Raw genomic sequence first — 21,092 nt, 5'->3', positions numbered from 1 at the left:
TGTTATATACCCAGTAATTGCCTTTATAGTCCACCCAGTTACGGGTAACGTTTGACGAAACCAACATAACTCCTTATATAGGGATCTATGGTGACTTCAGGTCTAAGAACTAGTAGTCATACTAATAGCCACATGAGAAAGTATATGACACTCATATAACGATCCATGATACTTTCTCATGGCGGGTCATTCAATATACATTCTCTAATGTATACCCATGTGTCAACTTGATATCTCTATATCCATGACTTGTGAGATCAAGTCATCGAGTTGACCTACATGTTAGTCTTATTGCATTAACATTGTCCCTGAATGTTAATACTCGACTAGGAATGATTAAGAGTAGTGTTCCCTATATCATCTCACTATCGATTCAACCAATCGATTGATATAGGTAAGAATCTTCTACTCAAGAACATTATTATACTTAGTTTATTTGGCACCAATACAAGTAAGTATAATAACAAAAAAAATGCCTTTATTAATATAAAAATATAATACAATAAGTCCATAATACAATCATCAAATGATTGGCTCTAGGGCTCTAGCTAACAGGGATATGGTGCGCTCAGATTCTCTACTAATCAAGCGGCTATTACATATCTGAGATTGCATCCTATCGGTTGTTGGGTAGTCGGTGAATGATACATAGAGAATGGCAGATGGGTTTAAGCAAGATGGTAGAGTGGCCAAGGCCTATGATTTCTTTAGGTAGGTCGACCCTATTAAACCCTATGTGTGGATGGTGTGGAAGTTTTACATTTAGCCCATTCATGCAATTACGATTTGGATGTTGGCATAGACCTGTCTTTCGACTAGAGACAATCAAGACTATCTAGATGATCGATAATATACTTTTTGTAAACATGTGCTAAAGACATAGGAGCATATATTCTTTAGATGTCCACCTATCGCGGATTTATAAAAGAGGATCAAAGTTTAACTTCATATGGGACAAGAGATGTTTATATACCAACGGATATTTGAGGTCTATATATATATATATAACATTAGAAGTATTCGGATCTAATACTTTATCATACATGAATAACTTCTAATTCCATTATTGTGTAGTCTTATATTTATTATTTATATATTTTTTAACTTATCAAAAAAAAAAAAAATAAACAAGCAAACGAACAAGTACTTCTACGTGTTTCCTACACCCTATGAAGTAATATGCATTTTTTTAAAAAAAAAATTGAACATTTTAGATTAATGTAACAATTTTGATCAAAACTATTACATGGATAAAAACTAACCAAAACTCACAAACAAACAATCATATGCGTCCCTTAGATCTTATAGATTCATTATATGCAATCTTTTCAAAATTTAGAATATTTTAGGTTCATCTAAAAATTTTAGGCAGACCTGTTATATGGATTTGTACTAGTCTAAATTCACAAACAAGAGGCATTCTTCGGACCTTATAAAGTCATTATTTGCATTCTTTTTAAATTTTGAATATTTTGGATTTATATAGCAATTTTAAATAATAATTATGGATAAAATTATTACACGTATCTGAACTGAAATTCACAAATAAATAGAATTATGCATTTCTTGTACCCCACAGAGTCATTATATATTTTTCTTTTCTAATTTTAGAATTTTAGATTCTTATAATAATTTTAGCCAAACGAACATGATCCTAAAGAAGTAAAAAAAAAAAGAATAACGAGTGAGTAATTTAAAAAAATATAGGGTAGAAAGTGCGATTTTGAATGAATAATTATTTAAAAAATATATGCGTGAAAATATAGAAGAAATAAAAAGAGAAATACTTCAAAAAAAAAAAATGATAAAGAGATGAATTAATAAATATTAATTTTTTACTATAATCTCTTACGCTAACTGTACACACCTGATTGCAATTTGCAACATATTTTATTCATCCTTTAGGGAGTATAAAATGAAGTTGAGGTCCGTCTTAAGAAGATGCTCAATTCTGAAGCACTACGTCCATGGCTGAACACCAACCCCTCCTTGCAAAGGAGCAAAACCTTGTCGACCATGGCGGATCCAAGCCCACCTCCTTCCTTCGCTCTCTGGCCAGGCTTCTTCTCAAATCCCTCATGTGGCTCATCTTCATTCTCTGGGTCGTTGTCATATTTTTCTTCCCCACCCACACCGTCATGGGTTTGTTCTCACGATGGGCAAAATTAACCGAAAGCACCCTTTTTGGGATCACAGGCAAACCGTTCTTCTGCTCTTGGATTTGCCTTCGATGCAGATGATTTTTTTTTTTTTTTTTTGGCTATAACAGATAAAGTATAAATTGCAGGAAGTATCTTCCTTGGTTTCAGCGGACCGATCCTTGTCATCACCCTTCTCGCGTTTGTCTACATAATTGCTTTCCCAAGATGCCAATTTGAGTACGCGTATGAATTTTTTGATTGAATTCCTGTTGTACGTTTGCGAGATTTTAGAATCGATGATGGCTTCTTTAATTATCAGGAAGAATAGTGGGAAGTTACCCAGGTTTCGTCTTTGGACATTTCCGGTTATTGTGGACGGTCCTTTTGGTGTTGTTTCTGCTGCTGAGTTTATAGGGGTACTCTTGTTTTCAATCTATATTTTGTGGACAGTCACTGCTCGTATCATCGAGAACCAGAGCACAGTTTCGATGTTGCCCTTGCCATCAAATGAGAAACTGTATGTTAGCTTAACAGTTTTGTTTATAAGTGCAATTTTGTTTCTTGTATAAATTCTTCATTTTTAATGATGGCTTATAACACAAAATTTTAGGTGTGCACATTTGTGTAAAGATTAAAATGGTTCGTATAATCCTCAAAGCTCAAGTTATTTGATAAGAATCTAATTTATGTATAGAATATCAAAAGGGCTAGATCAACTTGCCTATTTTGAATCAGATTAATCTATGTTTTGACTTTCTTGTCTGGATGATTGAAAGAGAGAACACTTGACCAAGTGGTTTACATGCAAATAAAACCACACCAGGATTGGAGAAGCTATCAATAAAGAAATAATTGAATGGCTCTAATTGAACTCCTGTTCCATGTTCCAATTTCTTGTTGAAGAATTTAATGGCTTATGATACACTCAAAGCATATAATCAAACTCCCATTCCATGTTCCAATTTCTTGATCTAGTTGGATGCCCTTTTATGAGAAGCTACGAACCTTTTGAAGCATGTTACGGAAAGATAATTATCGGTACATGATATAATTGAAGAGTAAAACAACCCTCAAAGACCTCATTGCAATCTTGTTGAAATAATTCTCGGTGATGCTAATTATTTGGGTTCATAACAGTATGCAGTATCATAAGATGTTTCTATATATTTCATTGTCTATTATTTTTAAGCAAATTTATGCTAATTCAATGTGTTCTTGACCTCTAATTTAGGAGTTTTTTCAAACTTATAGGTACTTTTTCTTGGAGATTACTGGGGCTCAGTTCGGCTCAATAGGGTTGTTTTGCTTGGTGTTTTTGTTTTTGCCAGTTGCCAGGGGTTCCATTCTTCTTCGTTTAATAGACATCCCTTTTGAGCATGCTACTAGATACCATGTGTGGCTTGGACATCTCACAATGGTTATATTTACCATACATGGCCTCCTCTATGTGGCTGCATGGGCACTTCAAGGGCGCCTCCTACAGCAAGTGAGTTTGTCTATAGTGAATTTTTTTCACCTAACAACATCACTATAGCATCTATACATACTTTAGATATTGCTTTTATTGAATCCTTTATCACTATCAAAATTGCTATCTATTTGGGTGATGTTTGCTTCCTATGGAATAGAGAATTTTACTTTGATAAAAATATAGGAAACAATCTAGTTTAAAGGCATACCTAGTATAATGCCTATGTTTTAAATAAAACACTTATTTAAATAAGATGAGTCATTTATATAGAACTAAACTTGTTTAGGGTTTTTATGTTGAGTATAACATAGCAATGTTTTCTCCCATTCCTTAAATTTGACATAGTATTAATGCTACTCTTTTAGAATTTTCCAAAGAGATATTCCCGTGAGTTACTAACCTAGCCCTTATCCTCCTAATCCTTTTATCTCCTTTCCTCTCATCCTCATGTATAGCACATGTGGAGCTCCCCTAGGGACGCAAAATGGCCTCGTAAGAATGTCATACAAGATAGCTAATGTGTCGCACATCGCAAGTACACGGTCGTCGTCAAGTAATAAAAGTATTGATCCCACGAGAACTGAAAATGGAGTAACGATCTTTAATGTAAAAATAGTTATCTAGAGAATCTGAAAGTTATGAAAGTCTTTAGAAAACAGAGAAAATCACGAGGAAAAGTTTCTAGAGAGAAAATCTGATCTTAAGAAGTGATCCTAGGACTTTAGTTTCACCACAATGACTGTAGACACCCTAACCTATATTTGATTTCCTAATTCTCATCGGTTGTTTGCGTAGGTAGACAATCCCGATTTACCTGATGTGATCTTTTGGAACTACGACGGTGTATATGCCCAAACGCGATGTCTACTTTTAGGGCAACATTGTTGAAGAACCGCTTTCTCATGGAGGCTCCTGTTAGTTAGAGCCCTAGAGCCAATCATTTGATGATTGTTTTATGGACTCGTTGTATCATATTTCTTATATATATAAAGGCATTTGTTTATGGTTATTATACTTACTTGTATTGGTGTCAAATAACTAAGTATAATAGCGTCCTAGAGTAGAAGGTTCTTACCTATATCAATCGATTGGTTGAATCGATTGCGAGATGATATAGGGAACACTATTCTTAATCATTCCTAGTCAAGTATTAATATTCAGGGACAATGTTAATGCGACGAGACTAGCATGTAGGTCAACTCGATGACATGATCTCACAAGTCATGGATATAGAGATATCAAGTTGACACATGGGTATGCATTGGAGAATGTATACTGAATGACCCGCCATGAGAAAGTATTATGGATTGTTATATGAGTGTCATATACTTTCTCATGTGGCTATTAGTATGACTATTAGTCCTTGGACCTGAAGTCACCATAGTTCCCTACATAAGGAGTTGCATACTTTGGCTTTGTCAAACGTCACCCGTAACTGGGTGGACTATAAAGGCGATTACTGGGTATGTAACAAATTATGCGGAGGGATGTGAGTGATGTAGATGGGATCTATCCCTCCTATATGACGGGAGAGACATCGATATTCTTGATAGAGTGAGACCACTAAGTGCATGGCCATGCCCAAATGAGTCAATATGAGATATTGAGCTCATTTGATTGAGTGAGTCTACTTGGAATTCAAGATTTAGATTGATTAGAGGATGCCACGGTCTATGCCTCACATTGATCAATCTAGATGTCAAGGATAGAAGGACATTGCCACATATTGTGAAGAGTCACAATTAGTAGTCACAAGGTGATGTTGGATCTCAACATTCTTGTAACTTGGGTAGTAATGATGTGTAGCTAGATACCGCTCATTACTTATGCTTCTAAATGGGTTTAGGAGCATTGCCAACGTTACAAGAACCTATAGGGTCACACACAAAGGGCGATTAGATGGAGATTAGGTTCATTTGATGAACCAAGAGGATTAGGTTCATGTGATGAACCAAATTGGATTAAGAGTAATCCAAAGTAAACTAATTGAGTTGGACTCAATTTGGTTCATGTGTTAAATGAGTCTAATTTGGACTTAGACTCATTGAGCCAATTTAATTCAATGAATAGAGATTCATTAAATTAAAATTGACTTGAACCAATGGTTAGATTTGATCAACCATGGGAGAGAAGTGGTCATGTTTGACTTGACTTGAGAGGAAGATGAAAGGTCAAGTTTGACTTGACCATTGCCACCTCATTTGTGAGTTGGCATCGAGTGGGCTAATTATGATGTGCCACATCATCAAGGCTAGCACATGTGTGTGCCACCTCATGAGGGAGATCAAGAGTTGTGACTCTTGATATCCCATGGAGGTTTAAAAGCCTTCCTTGAAGTGGCTGGCCACTTTAACTCATTGTGTGAGTTTCATTTTGGTTTTGTAACCTCCTTCTTCTTCCTCCTCTCATCTTCTTCTCCCTCTCCTCCACCTTGGCCGAACCTTCAAATGTGCTAGCACACCTTTTGTTTGGTTTTTCTCCACCTAATCGTTCGTGTGGATACGTATAGAGGAGTGTCCACTTGAACACTCTCGAGATCCGGCAAACTTGGACGAGCGGGATAAGCGAAGGGCTTCGCATCAAGGGTAATCTCTCTACCATGTAGATCTAGAGTAGATCTAGGTTTAGAAACTCGTATACGTAAAGTTTTTTGAAATTATTTTCTTCGCACGGATCCGGTGGCATGGAATTTCGAGGTTTCCGCAACGCAAAAAGCGATTTTTGCGGCTCGAAAATCCCAAACACTCCTGTCACGATGCCCCACGATTCTCGAGTTGCCTTCCCTTACTGCGTAACGTCGAATTGAGACGAACCTATTAAGCTTCGTGAAAGTCTAGGGAATCCTCGTGGCAACCCAACCTACTTTCGTGGCTGACCCCCACGTTTCGGTATTCTACAGGTTGGAGGATTGAGTTCACCTTTCGGTCCTTCCTTTCACCCCTTGGGATATGAAAACATGCTTTTGACTTCGAGTTCGAGTATGCACAGTGGAAAGGGACCACAAACAATTAAATCAGAGATATTAAGAAATACAAATATATCAACCCATGGAAAGAAAATGAGTGTCTACATATCAAAGGGATACTCCCTAGTAAAAATACCATTTGGAAATTCCTACAGTAGGGCCACACGACTGTGTGAAATTCTAAGCTTCGGTAGGTACTGGAACACAACTGGGTCATGTGAAGTTCTGGGACCTCGGTAAGAGTTGGCGCACGGCCGTATGGAATTGTGGGACCTCCAACAGACACATTGCATGGCAATGTGAAAAACACACGACCAGGCCGTGTGGAATTCTAGGACCTCCACGGCTACTCAGTCTTCATTCTTTTTCGTCCCGAGGAATACGCTCGTGCCTTGGAACATGGCTAGAGCATAATCCTTGCTTGATGTTTTCATTCCAAGGTTCCTATTATTCCCTTTTAGCTCTGATTCTTCATCCTAGCAATAAAAAAGTAGAAGAGCAGATCTCTGAACAAGCAAGTAGTGAAACAATACTAAAAGGGAACAAGCCATGCAAAATATGCTCTTAGAATATCACAAGATGAGTGCAAAATACTAATAAAAATCCTATATGAAATACACTCATCAATAGCATCCTCACCTCTACTGCTAATAAGCAACCTTGTCCTCCATTATCTCTATCTATCGACACTTTATTTTCTAGTGTTGTGGTATTGATAAATTTCTTTCACCTCCAAAGTTTTTAAGTTTTTTGGATCTTACATGGAAGATATGATTTTTGGTCATTGTAATGTTGACATGCTATCATAATTATGATAGATGGTGAAGATTAATTTTGTTGCAAATTTGAAAGATTTTTCTTAACCAATCAAATGCATGTGTTGCATCAATAGCTATTGCTAGCATAATCATACCCTATGAAGTTTAAGTTAAGGGGATGATTTGTGTTATAATCATACCTTAGGTTATCTAAGTTGACGGGGAGATTGTTAGTGCAGTCATCCCCTAAGTATGGATGAATTTGAGGTAATTGATTTTTTCCCCCTAATTTATGTTATTCTAATGAATGTCGAGAATCCAGAGCATGAACTCGATAGGAACTATAGGTGTAGATGTGGATGGCTTGGTAGATGGAAGAAGTACGCAAATGGGTCAAGATGACTGCATACTTGACAGATAGAAGAATTCCAACTAGGTTATATGACTAGATACTTGAAGATGGATGAAGGTCAAATAGCTGAAGGCTAATTAGATATTTTTCACACCTGAAAAGAGTGTCAGGTGTTGATAGAAATGGAAGAGGTCTTTGGTAAAAGAAGTTTTGGAGGCAACCTCTTAGCCAATTTATTGTGGAGTAGGTAGCTTTTTGTTTTACAAGTGTTGAGAAAGATACACATGTCTATGAAGATGTTGGGTTAATGGTTCAATGATTCAAATAAAGTTGGATTCAAAAGTAGGTCAAGGTAGGGGAGCTTGAATACTTCTAAAGGCTAAATGCTTGTTGAGAAAGACTCGAGGGAGGAGAATCATTAGCATGAAGACATGTGAGATGAGAGTATGAGTGAATGTGATTTTGGGTAAAAAAAAATTCTACATAGCTATGTGCTTGAATAGAGAATAGGTATTTTGGATCCAAGTTAACAAATAAACTCAAAGTCGAGTAGATTTAGTTGATTAGTAGTTGAGTCAACCCGGTAGTCGACTATAAAAGGTCTACTCGAGAACAAAAACATTATGTTCTAAGTAGAGTTGATTGAACTAAAATTCAATTGACTAATATTTATTAAGTTGACTCAACCAGAATGGTTGTGAGTTAACTCAAGACTTGTTATTTGCAAGCTAAGGTTCATGGTGACAAGATTTGAGTGGAATCACCTAAAGCCAATTCATCAACAAATAGGTCGCATTTAGGTAAGTTGATTGAGCATTAATTGAGTTGACTGATGACATAATCATTAGAAGAAAAGGTTAAGGAATTATCCAGATGAGTTTACTAACAAAGGTTGGGGTAGACTGTTATAAATTAGAGTTGACTGAAGACATAGTTATTAGTTGAAAAGGTTAGTGGTTATCTAGTTGAGTTGAGTTGAGTTGAGTTGACTGATGCTTTTTAAAGTCAATTGATATTGTTTTGAGTCAATTGATGAAGATTTAGTTGATTGGATAAACTTTGATTCAATTGGAGAAGAAATAGTTGTTACAAATAAATTTTCAAATTTAGTGTTTTAGTCTACTATTAAGTAAATTTGGGTCAACTGAGTCTTGCATATTGCAAGTATAAATAAGAGAGTGATACAACTTCAAACTTCATCATCACAAACTCTCAATCTTCTTTCTCTTCTTTGTTGTTACTTTCCAGAGGTGTGCTTGAGGACCTGAAGGAGAGGTTTCTCTAAAATGGTTTATTTTCTTGTTTTCAGTTGTTATTTTCTTTTGTGCTTTAATTTCCATATTTTTATAAAGAGACAAATAAAGATTTTTATATGAGGTTTCTCCACCTACTAGATAGAGAACTTTATCTTTTATGGAATTTCGAGGGATGACTTACCTTACAAGTCAATAGGTCATAGAGTAGAACTACGAATCTGAACTATGTTAGAATCTTGACTTATTACCAAAAGATCTTGAACGAAAACTTTGTTAGTGTAATCATATCCCAAGTGGTTGTGTTTGACCTTGGGTTTTCTTGGGTTTTGATGTTTGTGGAAAGGGTTTATGTTAGGTCTAACTAGATCTGATATGTGTGTGTTTGAGTTGTGTAGAGACTTGACAAAACACACAATGAACTTGAAGAGCTTGTGACTTGACAAGGTTAAGTGATGATGATGATGACGACTTAGTGCGGCCAAGGTGACTCGCTAAGTAACTTGGATGTCCATATAGATCAAAGAAGGTTGCATGAAATAATCGAGGGACCACATGATAAGAAGCACTGAGATGGTGATGGAGCAGTTCGTGGAGCATGACATGGCAAGACTAAGTTGGCAACTATGTAGACTAAGTTGGCAACTATGTGGCTTAAGGTTCGTAGAGATCGAAAAAGGATGATATAAAACATCTGAGGGGCCAGAAGATGAGGAGCATTAAAGTACAACATTGATGATAATGGTGAAGGTGAACTACATATGTGAAGTATGACATGTGGAGCAACCCGATGAATTGGTGCATCCGAGGGATGAGTAACATGATAGGAGATGACCATAGCGACAAAGTTAATTTGTAGATGGTAAGCTTTGCTTGTTATTTATGAAAGATGAGAGATCTACTATTGGGAGAGGGCATATCTCAACTTTGGAGAAACTTGATCATGATCATCGTAGTCGGGTTCGATTCTACTGGAACTAAGTCCAGACAGAATGTTTCTGTGGGGGTTCTGTTGACTAGACAATCGACTGATCTGTGGTGAGTTGGCTTTAGGCCTTTCCAATGTCTTCTCCTTAGCCTTCCTCTTAATCTTCAAGTGTATGTTCATGTTGTTAGAGGCTTTTCTATAAAGGAAAAAGATAATGGGCTTTCTGAGAGTGACTCATTGGTGAATCGTAGGTCGTGGAGTAGGAACGAGAATTCCAAACCATATTATATGCCTGCATTAGCTTTGTGGTATGCTTAAATTCTTGAGTGTGTTTTTATTCTGCTGCTAATTGATCGTGTGACCTCACTAACCATTAGCAATAGTAATATAAGAAGTATAATTGTTATCAACCCTCCTCTAGGCTTTGGTACTTGTGAAGAAAGGAAGGTACCAGCTTAAGTCTTAATGTTCAACACTTTTTCAAATAATGGCTAACAATTTACCACTATCTGGCAATCTCTAACCAGGAGAAGAAGAATGAAGAAGAAAAAGCAAGTACAAGAGAAAAACTTGTATGAAATTTGTGCAAAGAAGATTTACAAGATAATTCAGATGCTAAAGGCTTGGATACAAAATAACGCAGGGTTTCAACATTTATACAAACACTACGATCACTATATAAATTCACTTTAATTTAATGCAATAACTATCAATATATATGTGGATCAGAATTGTCTATAACATTAAGATTCATTAACTATCTTGTTTAAAGAACAGTGACATAACAGAAGACACTTCAACATTTGTTTCACACAATTCTAGTTTGCTTTTTCAGTTATTTGGCTCATACATAAATAGTTGTAGTCACTTTAACATTTTGAACTCATGGTTTGCTTGTTCCTGTTTATTAAACCATAAATTTATCAACCAGTTTAAGATTTTGGAATTAATGTTTGTCAATAAATGCTTCAATATAATGAAACTAACTTGTAATAAGAGAGTTTTTTCTTCTTCCTTTATTTCAATCAATTTAACATTGCTGCAGCTTCTAGAGTGGAAGGAAGTGGGTGTTGCCAATCTCCCAGGTGTTATTAGTCTGCTAGCTGGTTTATTTATGTGGGTTACATCATTTCATCCTGTGAGGAAGAACTACTTTGAGCTCTTCTTTTACACTCATCAACTGTATGTGATCTTTGTTATATTCCTAGCCTTGCATGTTGGGGACTTCGTTTTCAGCATAGCTGCTGCTGCAATTTTCCTTTTTGTACTGGATCGTTTTCTTAGATTCTGTCAATCAAGAACAAATGTGGATGTCCTTTCAGCAGTTTGCAGGCCATGTGGAACTGTGGAACTTGTTTTCTCAAAACCAGCAAGTAAAATTCCTTAACTCTTTAATTGTGAAGGTTAACTCTTTAATTGTGAAGGTCATCATTTATCTCTGCTCTTTATATCGAGAATACTCTCTCTGTCTAAAATATTAAAAAAGAGTATATAATTACTTTGAAATGCAGAGTAGATTAATTCATTTAAGAGAATGAGGATGCATGGAATTGGATAGCATAGATGTAATTTGATAAATGATTAGCTAAGTGTTGATTAGTGATATACTGATATTGGGCTAAACCACAAGAGGAGAGATGGTTCTTAACTTGTCCCTTTCAGCTTGAGAAGAATGTTATCTTTTTTCAATGTCCCAATAAAGTCCAAACTGAGAATATTTCTTGATATAAATTAAATATCCTGAACTATTTCCTTATTAGAATGCAAAGTTTATCTTTTAAGAAAATTATCAGTAGTTTAGATCGTTTATACCTCTTTGCTGATCCAAATTAAATTAACAGTATTGAAAGAGGGGCATAAAAATGAGCCCCAAATCACATGCTAATAGACCCCTCTAGACTTGAACAGCCATAATATTACCCATTTTTTCTGATATCTATTAATTTGGATTGTTATAACTTTTGCCACTCAATAGGTTCCCAAGTCAACAGCCCAAAGTTTAATCCTAAAAATGACAAAGTATAACTAATTCTACTACGACATTAATTATTAGAAATCCACTAATTTGATGTTTAATAACCTCGTGCATAACATGCAGTAGGTTAATTATGATAATAAACTATTTCTTTATTAAATACAAAAGATAATAGACTATTCATCTCAATTAGCAAACCATTGGCAATGTGTGACTAAATCTAAATGTTGTAATAATTTCCTCTAAAATTGATTGGTCTTATAGTTTTATTAGCTCTCCTGTGGTTTCCTAATGAGCACTTGGTTAAACTATGCAGGCCTTCGGTATAATGCACTAAGTTTTATTTTCCTTCAAGTTCGAGAGTTGTCATGGCTGCAATGGCATCCCTTCAGCGTTTCCTCCAGTCCAATGGATGGTAGCTACCATCTATCTATTCTTATAAAAGTTCTTGGTGAATGGACAGACAAACTGTGTTGCCTAATCACGGATTCACCAGAGCAACAAGAAAGTAACATTAACTCAAAAGCTAATAAGATAACTGCCTCTATTGAAGGACCTTATGGTCATGAGGTACCATACCATTTGATGTAAGTCTCTCCTGTGACTTCCTGTGACAGATTAACATGAAATGCCTCCTAGTGAACCCCATTTGTTAATTTTACCAAGTCTTGGTTTTACTACTACATCCATAAACAATTTCCATGCCCTTGTAAATTTTTTTTTTTTCAAAATGAAACAACAAAGAATAAGGGCATAAAAGAAGGTAAAGTAAGACATTTTATATATACAATATCAAATACAAGCCATCTGCAAAAGAAAACAAAAGATTTTCACACAACTGATTATTTACTAACTCCCAGGTACAAGAATCTTATCTTGGTAGCTGGAGGAATTGGCATTACACCATTTTTGGCTATTATAAGTGACATATGTCGGCGAATCAATGAAGGCAAACCATGCCTCCCCCAGAATGTGCTTGTTATTTGGTCTGTAAAGAAATCCAAGGAGCTTTCTCTTCTTTCAGTTCTTAATGAACAGTGCATTTCATCATCTTGCTTTGACAAATTGCATCTGGATCTACTCGCTTATGTCACTCAAGAATCTGAACCTCCATTGGTACTACTCAGTCTATTAAACTGTTCTTTTTTCTTGATAATTGTTCTACTTTCTATGTTCTACATCTTAATTATTTCAGGAAGAGGGCAATCTTGTTCATGAAGATGTGAAGCCTGCCTCCATCTTCACTATCAATGGAAAGAGCATGTCATGTTTGGTTGGCACAGGGAACACCTTTTGTTCTGCAATATACTATGCAGTATCTACACTCGGCTTCATTCTGCTATTTGGTTTGGTGGAAAAATACTATATAGGTCCTTTTGGAATTTATGCGTGGTGGTATCGTGGACTCTTGTTTACTCTATGCATGGTTGCTGGTGCTGTTGTTTTTGGAGGAATTGTATTGTTCTTATGGAACCACTGGGAGAAGAATTCAGGTAATGCAAAGTGGATTGAAAAGGATGAGAACAAAAGTGTGCTGCATAATGAGGAAAGCACCCTGCCTCATGTCGATTTTACAAGCATGCTTTCCCCTCAATATGGACGCCGACCAGATTTCCATGGTAAGGTTTCTACTTCTTGCACGACTCTTTGTTATACTTATAGATGTTAATTCTATAGTTCCATCAAACTACACTAAACACATGCATATATACAAACTAAAGGAGGTCTGTCATAATGGCGCAAAGGTCACCAAAGGAACCCTTTATTAAGCACATATACATACACGGGTTCCTTTCTTAAGAGTAAAAAAATTTGAGATAATTAAATGATTAGTTTATCAATCTTAACATAATATTGATGTCTTATGTTGTTGTGCTTGGATTGGATCTGTCATCCAATCAGTTGATCTACACTCGAGGGCTTTCATATTGTAAGTGTTAAGAGAAAACCGTGTATTAGACACCACGGAGTTATTGACTTATATAGAGAAGGATATACAGTATAATTACAATAATACCCCTAGTTATTATGTTACAATATTCTAACACTAAGAAAGAATAATGCCTTTTGAAGTACTTAGTGTAGGCTTTCTTCATATTATCTAGTCATATATTTACTTAGTATTTGAGGTAGTGGGTTAAATACATAAGTTGTATTCTCTTCAATTAAAAAGAAATATTTTTCTCCCAACTTGAATAATCAAAGTACAATTGGTACGTTTCCTAATAGTTTGAGCTTTTGAGGGATATCAATTAATCAATTTTAATCACATTTTATCTGAATAATTGATACATTAATGTCATTCATAACACATATTCATTTTGCATAAATCTAAGACTATATTAGTAAATAATGAAGATTACACACTTCCTCAAAACTAGATAGTATTGTAGTAGAGAAAAATCCATTTGAATAAATAGATGACCTAGTGATGTCGCAAAAGTTCAACAAATGGAACTGTGCGGATGATGATTTTAACTTATTTTGTGCCACTAAAATTCTATATCATCATGCCACATTTATCCATATTAACCCAAATATTTGAAATTTGCTAGATAAGTTTTCTACCTTCCCTTTATTGAGCCCTTTTGCAAGCCGATATCACTAATGACTCTTAAATTAATTAATTTTTTTTATTACATTAATGAATATTTTATATGGCTTCCCTTCACCTTTTCACATCCCACTTGAATAAATTCAATTGTTCTAATTACAAAATCTATTGAACATCTTTGAAAATGTTAGCATTATCTCAATCTATTTTCTTATGAAGAATATGATAATGTGTATGAGGATTATAATTTTACAACAAGAAATAAAAAAAAAATCTATATTAGATTTTGTGATAGCATATGGACTTATAGTAGCTAATACTTTTTTTATGAAAAGAGAAGAATGTTACGTTTAAAAGTGAAAATAATAAGTCACAAAATTTACTTTTATATGGCCAGGAAAATGGATAAATATTTTTTGTAAATATTGCAAGGTCATAACCAACACAAATTAGTGGCACTAGAGACACGCCTTTAGCATAGCATTAGTAGAAGGAAAATATGCATGGCTTTTAGGATCAAGTGGTGGAAGTAAAGGATGGAAAGTAAAGTATCATTATGGAGAGGGTCGGAGCATAAGTATTAGGAGAAATACATAGAGAGTCAAATACGATATGGAATAAGATGATATTAAATTTGAAAATAGTAGCTAAGAATGTATTCGGTAACAAAAGGATGGACACCACCAAATAAAATATCTATGTGGTGGAATGAGGAAGTATAAAAAAATTGAAAAAAATAAATAACCTATAAGTTATTGTACACTTATAAGAATGTTTTTTTTTTTAAAAAAAAGTATGGAGTAACCAAGAAAGCAGTGGATGAAGCTAAGAATGAAGCTTTTGAATACTTGTATCAATAGTCTAATACAAAAGAAGGAAAAATGGATAACATAGAATAGACAAAGTGAGAGAGATGAAAACAAGTGATCTAACCCAAATAAGCTGCACTAAAGATTAATCCAATAGTGTACTAGTGAATGATGAGGAAATAAAGGATTAATGGAAGATGTATTTTTATCAACTTTTTAATAAAAGTTTAGGTGACTAACTTATCTTAGGAAATTTAAGTAAGTGGAGTAGAGAAATTTTAATTTTTATTAGAGAATTCAAATTTTAAAAGTATAACATACATTAAATAGGATGCAAAATGGAAAATCGATCAAACAAATGATATTCCAATAGAGGTATGTAGTGCCTAAGGAAGTAAGGTATTGAAAGACTTATGAAGTTATTCAACCTAATATTGAAAACGAAGAAAATATTTAATCAGTGAAGGATAAGTACTTTAATCTCCTATATAAAAATAAAGGAGTTATACAAAATTATGTGAATTATAGGGGCCTTAAGTTAATGAGTCATACTATAAGATTTTGAGAAAGAATGATAAAAAAAATTAAGGTGATTATAAATAAATTTGAATTCATGCTTGAAAGATTTATGATAAAGTTATATATCTTCTCAAACAATTGATTGAAAAGTATTAATAAAAGAAACAAGACTTACACATAATTTTATTAATCTAGAAAAAACTTATAATAGAGTTCTTGGGGAAATTATATATTACAAGAGTTCCCTATAGGGAAATTATAATAGAGTTTCGAGAAAATTCTACATAAAAAAAGGTGTTTGTGTAGCATATAGTAAAAGTATTAAAAATATATATAAGAATGTAATGATAAGAATGAAGACTCCAAGTAGATTAATCGAACAGTTTCTTATAAGGATAGGGTTATATCAAAGATCAACTTTAATACCATATTTTTTTATGCTAGTCATGGATGAACTCACTGGACAAAGCCAAGACATGTGAAAGAGTAAATGTCAAGCTTAAATTTTAGCGGACATATTAGAAGTAAAAGGCTTTGAGTTTAGTAGAGTAAAGATAAATATCTAGAAGTTAAATTTAGTAGTAGTAAATGTAACGAGATAGTTATTACGATAAAAATTGATGAGTTCCCTATAAATGATAGTTTTGAGTATCTAGGATTATTTTTATAAAATGATAAAGGATTTGATAGAGATATTTTACATAGGATATAAGCAGGATGGTTAAAATGGAGGAGGGTGTCAAAGTGTTCTTTATGATTGTAAGGTATCACTAAAGCTTAAAGGGAAGTTTTATAAAACAGTAGTTAGATCTGCTATATTATATGAAATTGAATATTGGACTATGAGTGAGCATATGAGCAAAAGATGAAATTTACAAAGATTAGGATATTAAGATGGATATATGGACATACAAGGATAGTTAGATAAAAAATAAGAATATTTGAGAAAAAGTTAGGATTGCATTTATTGAAGGAAAACTCCAAGAGTCACATTTAAGATGGTATAGACATATACTTAGGTGACCAATAAATGCCACAATTAGATGATATGACACTATGATAAATACACACATTAATTGAGGAAGAAGGAGAGCAAAGAAAAAATGGTTAGCAACTATAAAATAAGGTAAAATTCATTTAAATATAGATGAGAAATATAGTGGGCAATCGAGTCCAATGGCATAAAAGGATCTATATAGTCGACTCTACTTGGTGGAATGAAAGTTTGGTTGTTGTTATATTGAAGTACACCTAATTGCTTTACTTACTAGTATTTTTATTTTGTTAACTCCACACATCAATCTTAGCATTCTGATCCATGCTATATTAATGTTTTAAGTGTTATACTTCTTAATAGCCTACCTGACACTTCAATACATAAGTAAAAAAATCCCTAGTTGTTTTTGTTGAAACCAATATACGGAGGGGGTGAATAGATGAAAACTAAAAATGCAAGTTTTTAAACTCAAGAGTATGGTTAATTTCGTAGAGAAAATAAGAATGCAACAATTAAGAACTTGAACCAATGCTAACACATCAATTTAAGTGATTTGGAAGTTTTAGTTCTAGCTCTATAGCTTATGGCTCATTCGGTGAGTCACTCCTCAAATACCACTATATTTTCTCCTTTCATAAGTAAAAAAATCTTTTACATTTCTTTTGCTTACAAATAAGACAATAATAAGCATAAGTAAGAATGGAAAAAGCAGGAAGCTTAAAGGTAGAAACCTTAAGCTGAACAATAAAATGAAGACTATAAAAGAACAAGACGAGAGCATTTGATGTTGAGAATGAACACTTTCAGTAGTTTTAGTTATCTTCACAAGCACCCGTTGGTCCCAATTTTTAGCCTTTAAGTAAGCTACATTTCATTCTCAAAATAGTTGCTCTGCACGAAAACAATTGACTTGACTCATGCTTTTACCATTGATTGAATCCTTGGTTGCGTCAGCCTTCTACCTTACAACAAGTACTTTAATCGACTCAATTAATTTCTAGTTGACTAGAGCACTCCATCACCTAATCCATTTAACAATCTTAGCATTTTTTTTATTACATTGATAATCTTGTTATCAAGAAACTAGTCAATTGCCTCATGATCTTGCCTAAGTTGACTACTGCCTAGTCGACTCCACCCTAAGCATAAACAATCTATTTGTGAGAAAATTAGCATGAGTTGACTCACATGTAGTAAATTGAAGGTTGCAGCTAATTCAATTCAACCTTTAGTCATTTGGGTCATCGGCTACAATCAATTCTAAGGTTGAGTCTTTGCCAAAGTCAAGTTTAACTTGAAACTAAATTATAGGTTTACTTGACTCTCACAACTCACCATGAGTTATGTGCCAGGAGGCCACGCTTGGACTTCTTCGTATGCCAAGAAGTCTTGCATCCAGATCTTATGTGCTAAGAGGCCACTACCTTCAAGTCTTCCTCATTTACTAAGTATCTCGTTTAACCCACCTAAGCTTCCAATCACTAAGCATTACTCTTGACCTTCTTGGACTTCCATCTGCAAAGTATCCGGTTCTTGACTTGCTCGGACTTTTTCAGTCAACTTGGATCTACTTAGGCTTTATGCCTTGCACCTAAAATACCTTATTAAGTAATCTTGCACTTGCACACTCAACAAACCTCATCAGTAAGCATCATATATTTCCAACTTAAACATTTACTCAAACATCAAAACCACTTGGTTGAACTCAACTGCCACTTAGATGTGATTGCACCAACAATCTCTTAAACATATTAATCTCCCCTAATATCATTCAATTGGCCGACTAGAACATTTGGAGCATAATTTCACCAACAAATGTTTTTCATTTCACTCACTCACATGTGAGATCTTAGATATGCTTGACGAATAATTGTAGTTCCTTCATTGACCGATTCCATAAAACTTGGCACACCTTCATGGTCTCCTCCTTTGTCTTATAGCTTCTCCTCATCTCTGCCAAAATTGAAATCCTAGCTTCATCAAATTTCATCATCAGCTCCATTCTAGGTATGCTTCCTCATCTCTTACACATCTTCTTCCTTTTCCTCTAACACGGACATCCTCTTTTCCTCTTTGTTCACACCTCTGATACTGATATTGGCATTGATGACATCATCTTGAGCCAGACAAGGACCTAAACTTTAGCTCGCCTTGAGATTTTAATTCGTGATCACACCATAGCTTTTAAAACTTTTCTTTTAGCCAAAAGGGAACACAACCATTGCACAAGGTTCCACATGCACCTTTCTAGTTTGACCATTGATTTTTTTTTGTGCCTTTTAATGATTTGTTTTCCCATTGATTCTTTTCTTGTGATTAAAATGTTTTAAATATTCATTTTTAGATCTCTATATTTTAAACCTATAGTTTCTAAACTTTTGTCCATAATTCTAGCTTAATTACATTCTTGTCATTAACAAATATCATCAGTAAAAAAACATAAATTAAGGGATTCATCTTGAACATAATTTGTTAGTTCATCTTATAGACTAATGTAAAAAATAGTTATTTAGAGTTGACTCTTAATGAAACCCCACAAATATGAAAAAAAAAAAAAATCATGTGCACACTTTCAATATCTTTAATACTAATGACAACATTATCATACATTTTTTTTTATCACATCACTATAATTAGTAGATGTTTTATTCTTCTAAAGTTCACCTGCTTAGTAGTTTGAGGCTTCTATCATATGTTTTTTCTACTACGTAATTCAACAAAAGTCAGTATATTATTTGAAAAAAAAAATTATTGGTGATCCCACTCCAAATTCTGGGTACTACCAAACTTCTGAAAGTTCAGTTTTTTTTTTTGTAAGAAACAAACGTTAAACTCTATCAGTTAATTTTCTTCCCTCAAACTATCCAACTCTCTGAACCTTAAAACTTTCAGGGAGCAAAATGTCAGTTAGCATTGTTAAAGGATTCCTGTTATTGACACTTTCAATGAGTGAAAATATACACAACTTCTAGCTTGCAAAATGACTGCTATATCTACAACTAACTTATTTCTTTTTATCTAGATTTATTCAGTTTGTTTGTGAAGGAAAAGGAATTCATAGATGTGGGTGTCATTGTATGTGGACCACCGGGCCTCCAGACTAGCGTTGCAAAAGAGGTCAGGTCGCTGAACATCAAGCGCAAAAGGAATCAGGCAGTCTTCCATTTCAACAGCCACAGCTTTGACTTCTAGGTAATTTTCCATTTGAACTAAAAGTCAAATGGAAGACATGATGCAGTAAGTACATCATTAGTATGCCAGATTTATGTATAGGATCAGTAGTCAGTCTGCTAGTTGCTACTTTGCATTTTGAGCTTTGGCTACTCCACTACAAGATAGGGAAGTTTCTGGGATCCACCAAGAATTATTTCTTCTATGTTCAAGCTGGATCTTGTCTTTCTAATTGTATATTATTTAGTTGGATGGATCTATAATATCTACCATAGATAGTGAATATTGTTTAGTTATACCATAGTGTTTTTGTTGTAAAAAAATAGTATAATTGTGAACATTTTACCAAAATTACTATATATGTAATAAAAAATAGTATAAAGTGTACATCATATGAACTATAAAACCAAGAAAAATAGACATTCAAATTCCAACAAAATTACTTAGTGATAGTTGAGACACATGTGTCATTATCCGCGAACTTGAAAGAACATAAACAGAAACACACATTATACTACAGTTGACAAGTTAATGATCTCCAACAAGTGTTTCGTACTACAGTTGACATTTTGATATTTGTTCCTATTCTCTTTTTGTTCAATCAAGGATTTACGACTGAAATATATGTGTTGGACCTTCCTAAACACTATTTCTATATTCGACACACCACCACCATGTTGGCGCACATTCTGCTTTGCCACATCAAGTAAACCATAGAAGACACACCTAAAAGGCCTCCTTTGTTGATCCGGCTATCTCTGAAATACCGCTATCTCTTGGCTTGTCATTCCCATAATACTGATGATGAACCCACCTCATCCAAAGAGAGCCTTCTTCCATTGTATATTCCACAAGGATTTCGATAGTAAGGTTGAATTCCAAGTCCGAAGGTCTCGTAGCCCATATCCCCCTTCTTTTGCAAAACACAGTGTTTTCCTATTCTCCGTAGTGCATACAGCTGGCAATATAAAAAGTTGATAGGTAACGGAGTCTCAACAAGAATTGAGCCGTCTTCATTGACAAAGATTAATATTTTTTGTTCGTATCACTTATTTCGACTTGTTAAATATGGCATTGTATCACCTGAAGAAAGGTGACAACAATCTTTATATTACTCTGCGACATTGAATGAAAATTTTCCTCTAAAGAAGATCCAACTTGATTGTAGTTGGGAAAAATGTTAGGGATCTTGTATGGCC

The 21,092-nt window shown here is 34.3% G+C and overlaps 1 protein-coding gene across 2 annotated transcripts; it reads left to right on the top strand.

Moving 5' to 3' along the window:
* The first annotated feature begins 1,920 nt into the window (after nt 1-1,920).
* LOC121975026 (ferric reduction oxidase 7, chloroplastic-like) lies at nt 1,921-20,247 on the top strand. 2 transcript variants are annotated; one of them, XM_042526378.1, is made up of 9 exons: nt 1,921-2,196; nt 2,288-2,384; nt 2,461-2,658; nt 3,393-3,627; nt 10,914-11,241; nt 12,160-12,430; nt 12,704-12,959; nt 13,039-13,462; nt 19,745-20,247. In XM_042526378.1, the coding sequence occupies exons 1-9, from the start codon at nt 1,968-1,970 to the stop codon at nt 19,912-19,914; spliced, it is 2,208 nt and encodes a 735-aa protein (XP_042382312.1). In that variant the 5' UTR covers nt 1,921-1,967; the 3' UTR covers nt 19,915-20,247. The 2 variants fall into 2 exon arrangements, with proteins under 2 accessions (XP_042382312.1, XP_042382313.1); XM_042526379.1 differs by having other exon boundaries at nt 1,922-2,196; nt 2,288-2,378.
* Nucleotides 20,248-21,092: the final 845 nt, after the last annotated feature.

The sequence above is a fragment of the Zingiber officinale genome, chromosome 4B, assembly GCF_018446385.1.
Source record: "Zingiber officinale cultivar Zhangliang chromosome 4B, Zo_v1.1, whole genome shotgun sequence".
NCBI classification, from domain to species: Eukaryota; Viridiplantae; Streptophyta; class Magnoliopsida; order Zingiberales; family Zingiberaceae; genus Zingiber; species Zingiber officinale.
The sequence above is the reverse complement of the archived record's forward strand: the minus strand, read 5'-3'. Positions and strand labels throughout refer to the sequence as shown.